This window comes from Thalassophryne amazonica, chromosome 15 (genome assembly GCF_902500255.1).
Source record: "Thalassophryne amazonica chromosome 15, fThaAma1.1, whole genome shotgun sequence".
Lineage (NCBI taxonomy): Eukaryota > Metazoa > Chordata > Actinopteri > Batrachoidiformes > Batrachoididae > Thalassophryne > Thalassophryne amazonica.
Genome location: NC_047117.1, coordinates 4935536 through 4941519, shown reverse-complemented (window position 1 = coordinate 4941519; position 5984 = coordinate 4935536). Strand labels below are relative to the sequence as shown.

At 41.0% G+C, this 5984-nt stretch overlaps 1 protein-coding gene across 1 annotated transcript; it reads right to left on the bottom strand.

Moving 5' to 3' along the window:
* Positions 1-771: 771 nt before the first annotated feature.
* LOC117525948 lies at positions 772-5357 on the bottom strand. The gene is made up of 2 exons (XM_034187924.1): positions 4959-5357; positions 772-1944 (listed from the first exon to the last, which is right to left on the bottom strand). Exons 1-2 carry the CDS (start codon positions 5143-5145, stop codon positions 1622-1624), a joined length of 510 nt encoding a protein of 169 aa, XP_034043815.1. The 5' UTR covers positions 5146-5357; the 3' UTR covers positions 772-1621.
* Positions 5358-5984: the final 627 nt, after the last annotated feature.

The window sequence follows — 5984 nt, the reverse complement described above, 5'->3', positions numbered from 1 at the left end:
ATTTTTTTTATTTCCTCAGTCGTCAGATATTTTGCGATCTGTGAGGCAATCGATTCCAGTTTTGCGGTTGTGGTGGCTTCTTTCTTTTGTGTAGGTAAATCCGCTTCTTTTATGCGTTCCTCAAATACTGCTTTTTTCTTTCTGCCCCACTTCTCATGCCTTGAGTAAGTGAAGCAGTGAAAGATCTTATTTTTCTCTTCAATGGTCCAATTAACTGTGATGTAATTTCGCTTGTTTCTTTTGGCCCATTGATGCTGTTGTTGCTGGAGTCCAGGATCAGAACTATGCTGATCTGGTGGATTATCCAGCTGAGTGTTCTTCTGTTCAGTTCCAGAACTGTCTGAACTCCTGCCACTGGTATCTGGTTGTAAATGACTGTTTGGACCTGAGTTGCTGGCTGGTTGTGGTCCTCCATCTTCTTTTTTTCTTTCTTCTTTTTTTTTCTTTTTCTCTCCTGTATGAACAATCACATGGGCCTTCAGGTCACAGTTTCTGCTGAACATTTTACCACACTCGGAACAACTAAATGGTTTCTTTCCTGTATGACTGATCATGTGCATCCTCAGACTACCCTTTATAGTAAATGTTTTACCACACTCAGAACAACCAAATGGTTTCTCTCCCGTGTGCACCATCACATGCCTGGTAAGATTACCCTTGAGATTAAATGATTTACCACACACAGAACAACTAAATGGTTTTACTCCTGTGTGAATCATCATGTGTGTCTTCAAAGAATTCATTCGGCTAAATATTTTTCCACACTCAGTGCAAGTAAATAGTTTCTCTCCTGTATGACTAATCATGTGCCCCTTCAAATGGTGCTTTCTGCGAAATGTTTTACCACACTCAGCGCAGTTAAATGGTTTATTCCCTGTGTGGATTATCATGTGGGTTTTCAGAGCACTGTTTATTTGAAACATTTTACCACACTCAGAACAATTAAATGGTTTCTTTCCTTTATGACCATTCATGTGCATCCTCAGATTGCCCTTTATGTTAAATGCTTTGCCACACTCAGAGCAACTAAATGGTTTCTGTCCTGTGTGGATTATCATGTGCATTTTCAGATTACCCTTTAGGTTAAATGATTTACCACACTCAGAGCAACTAAATGGTTTCTCTCCTGTGTGGATTATCATGTGGGTCTTCAAGTCACGGTTTCTCCTAAATGCTTTATCACACTCAGAACAGATGAATGGTTTCTCTCCTGTATGACTAACCATGTGCCCCTTCAAATGGTGCTTTCTGTGAAATGTTTTACCACACTCAGAACAGCTAAATGGCTTCTTGCCTGTGTGGAGCTGCATGTGGCTCTTAAAATCACAGTTTCGGCTAAATGTTTTCACACACACACAACAGCTAAATGATTTCTCCCTTGTATTAATTTTCATGGTTCTCATTATAACGTTCTTGTGGCCAGTACTTTGACCATACTTACCGCTAAATAATTTCATACCACCATCACATCTCTTGTGAACAGGGACTGTCTTATTTTTGTGAGAGAATGAAGATGACTTGGCTTCCTGCTCTCACCCCACTCAATAGCTCTATCCTCATTCTCAGGTTCAAAAGATTCTGAAGCCATATCGCCAATGTGTGTGTATGAATGATTGTCTTGTTAAAACTTGCAAGCCAATTCTGAACCTCCACAATTGTCTCCATTAGAGTCTGCTTTCATCTGTTCAACTGAGCTGCTGGTAAGATGCTCAGTTTCTTGAATTTCCAGATTTTGTGATTGATGACAATGCAAGGAACCAATATTCATATCATTTGCACACTTGTTTGTGTCAACCTCCACCACTTGAAGGTGTGCTCCTTCCTCACTTATACACAGTTCCTCTTCTTTGTTTTTAATGTCATGTCGCTGGTCCAACTGAACCAAACCGCAAGTCCACTTCTGATGCTCAGGGTGAATTTCTTCTTTCATCAGCAGCTGTATATCTGTATACAGCAAGAAAAAAAATACATTATTATAAAGAGGCAATCAGCATATACCTCAGAGTGTACCATGAATAAAGATCAACATACCCAGGCTTTCTTATGTTGAATGAGTGGACAAATACTATTATTGCAATCAAAGAAATTGGTACCATAGCAATGATTATCTTGATTTGTGAACATTTTATTTCTGGTTCTGCATCTCTACATTATCAGAACCAGTACACCTCTCAACTCACTTTTAAAGATTTTATTAAATAATGTAGTTAAAATCTCCACTGTCATCTCTCCGAAACATTTTCATGCCTGGAACGGTATTTTCTCTCTCTCATTTTCTTCATTCATCAGCTTCTCAAAATACTCCCTCCACCTTCTCTACACAGTCTCATCACTTGTCAGTACATTTCCATCTGCATCCTTCATCATCCTAACCTGCTGCACATCTTTTCAAGCTCAGTTCCTCTGTCTGGCCAATCCGTACAAGTTCTTTTCTCCTTAGTGTTTACCTTCATGTACAACTTGACATATGCCCTTTCCTTAGTTTTTGCTACTTGTCTTTGCACCTTACATGGCATCTCCTTGTACTCCCATCTACTTGCATCATCTCTCCCACTATCCCAATTCTTTTTCCTCCCATCCTTCTCCTTATACTTTCCCGAACATCTTCATTTCACACAATAACCAGTGTGGAATGAAGATGTTCACCAGATGTTAACCAGTGACATAAGGCAATGTCTGGATGTTATTGGTACCATGTGTCTTTGAAGGATCCTTGGGGACTGCTGGAATGACTGTATCAAATGAGCAGTTACTAAAAGAGACTGGGATGAGGAGCATTGCGTGCATTGTGTGTGTGTGTGGTGGGGGGGGGGGGGGGGGGTCAGCTATGACACTTTGGCCATGTGGCCCATTTCTCTATGCATGATCCAGCACACAGGTGCCTGAGTGTTGAGGACCCCAATAGTTGGAGAAGGCCAAGGGAATGCCCACGTTTCACCTGGCTGTGGCAGATAGATGGTTATTTTAGAGATGTGGGAATAGAATTGTCTGCCTGGATGGATGTCATCCTGGACCCAAGGCGAATCCACAGTGTTGTGAATGTAACAAAGTGCAACGCCAGCGCATGCTCCCAGACTTGACTTCATTTCACCACTAAAACCCTCTGTCCACATGCATCCTGTTAGGTTGCGGTGGGCTTCCCTACAGAAAAAAAATTGCAAAACGGCAAACCCACAGGAAAATCACCATATAACAAGAACCAAACCACATATAAATACATTAAATCAGTAAATTAACTTTTAAAAATTATGTAATTACAAGGAAATAAAAGGGTTGAGCGCTAAAGGTTCTATAAACATTCTGGACTCGCACGTCATTCCAACTCATGATTCACTCCATTTTGGCAAGCAACCTCCAGTTTACTACTTTGTCTAATGATTAGCTACATGGGAACAAAGTACACTAGAAGTGTCCAAACATGAGCAGCATTAATTGTTCAGTTCATGTGTGCCACAACAACTGGAAGAAGCGGAAACTATCACTTTCAGAACGAACTTTTGAACATGGAAAGGAGAGATCTGAGTGTTGTGGACCAGCATTTAACTTGTTCCCTCCTCCATCGAAAGATGAGGATCTCCGGTGCTAGCGAAAGGCGCTGAATTTGAAAAATCCACCCAAACGTCCCCATGTCTATTCTTTTCATTTTGTGGAGAAAAACAAAAACCCATGCCACTGCATCCTTACCCAGAGAAATGGTTGGGGTACCACGCTCCGTTGAAGAAGCCACAGCGGATGCTAGTGAGACAAACGGGTAAGCTGTGTTTGTACCGTTATCGGCTATGTAATACTCAGTTACTCAGTTTCTGGCATTTGATACAACCAAGCACTGCATGAAATAACACCTTACCTATATTAACATTACGTAATCTTGGCATTACGGTGGTACTACTTGTCGGGTAGTGTTTTAACTTGATTCAAGGAGATATTGATAGGCTTCAGTGCTTTTATTGTTCATCATAGGTAAACTGCCCACACCGAGTGACAACACAAAGTAAGTTAAAAATATCGGCATACATAATCAAGGGCCACTTTTCATGTCATCTTCCCACTTTGTTATGACCCGTGAGTGAGCCAGAGTCATTTCCTTTGAGCTTTTCCAAAAAGGCTTTTGTTTCTAACTGTGTAATGACTTCCATTTTTCTATATTTAAAGGCAAAGACTATTCGCCCAACCATTGGGCAGATAAGTCATGACACTGAACATTACACGCCCAAACCGTTGGGCAGATAAACATAACGTCTTACCTTATTCGCCCAACTGTGATCATGTATTTGACACGTTTTGTGCATATAAACTACGTTTTTTTACAACAACTTTTTAAGGCTCTATTGCAGCGTGAAAAGCGGTGTATGTTTGACACATTTAACGGCACCGTCTTTAATTACTGTGAAAAAAAACAGCTCAATGGATGAAAGCAGACAAACTGTATTTTGAACGCCTGCCTGTTAATAACGACAAAAGAGTTTTATGAACAAAATGCTGCCTGTAAGATGGTGTTAGTTTGATACAGTTTCCTGGGTGTGATGAGCTAAACAGAACCCGCTTTAGATCACAGCCCCTCCGCGTATTTACTTTATTGAACCAACGGTTGGGCTATATAGCCACTCCCAATACTGAAAAACACTGCTCACCGGAAGCCCTAAGACAAAATGGAAATGCCTCTGTTGCAAACATGGGAGAGGCTGAATAAGGTGAATAGAAACTTTACATCATTTATGACCGCCCTTGAAAATTGTCAGCTACCCATTTTATAAACACTGCCCAATCTAGAGCCCGTGGATCCCCACAAACAACATGCTAGTAAAGTTTAATCTTTACGTGTTTCAATGTGGTGCTCACTTTTTGAATGTGTGACGAATCTGCTGAAATTGAGGAAGGAATAGCAAAAGTACTAACCACAAACACATATTTGTCATTATTTAACTCATAATAGCTGTGCAAAATAAAAGGTAACAAACCTGTTTTGTCGTCAGAGTTAAAAGCAGCTTCCAGTCGTTTTCTTTGTCGTTCGTTCTCCTCTTTTAAACCACAAAGTTTCTCCTCGTATTCTGCTGTTGTTCTGTCAAACAGCTCAAATATCTCTTCTTCATCATCTGCAGGTAGTCGCTGCTTCAATAACGCTCTCAGAATTTGGACTTTAGACATTTTCACACAGACACAAACTGTTTCTACACACAAAAGGCCCAGTTAGCAGGCTAAACTAACTCCGCTCCGGCGAAGCAGTCAACTGTCAAACATGAAGAACAGCTCAAGGTCCAGCTTCGTTCTGATATACAGAGACTCTTGTGGTTCATTTCTATGAGACATCAGAACTTTCGTAAAGAAAAAACACGCTGCTCGAAAAGCTTCCTCACACATCCGCCATGTTGGAAAGGTGAAAGTAGAAATATGAGTTTGACCTTCAAAATAAAACTCTATTCGGCCCCGCCCCTCCGTGTACGGCGGCGATGTGTTGTAGATCTAAATGAATTAATTAATTAAAGGAGGGGGGATAATATTTAGCAAAATACATCAAATAAAACAGAGAATGAGGTTTTGATTTTTTTTTTATTAAAAATTTATGACTGTAATCTCAGAGAATATTCAAAGATCAGATCAGCTTCAGTCAGGTCTGTTCTAGTTGCTCAGCTGTTCTTTAGAAGAGGACACTTAAACTGTTCTGAGTTAGTTCAGGGACAAATGCAAAAGGTGCAGCATATCGGGACCCCACGATTGGGGAAACAAGTGTTCTAGGTAAAAGAGATACCGATTGAAGCAGCAGGACCTTCATGGCCAGGACGACAGGCGGGATCGAAACCCACGCGGCTCGCACAAAGGACCGTTCCTCTACCATGGCAACGTCTTTTCAATTGGGACCCGGGACTTTCATCCTGCTACACAACGCTCATCTTTGAGATTACCTGTTCTGCATGTTTCCAATGTGTACCTGCTGCAACCTCAGCTGATTAGTCGGGTCTGGCGTTTCCTAGCTGTTGATTTGCTTG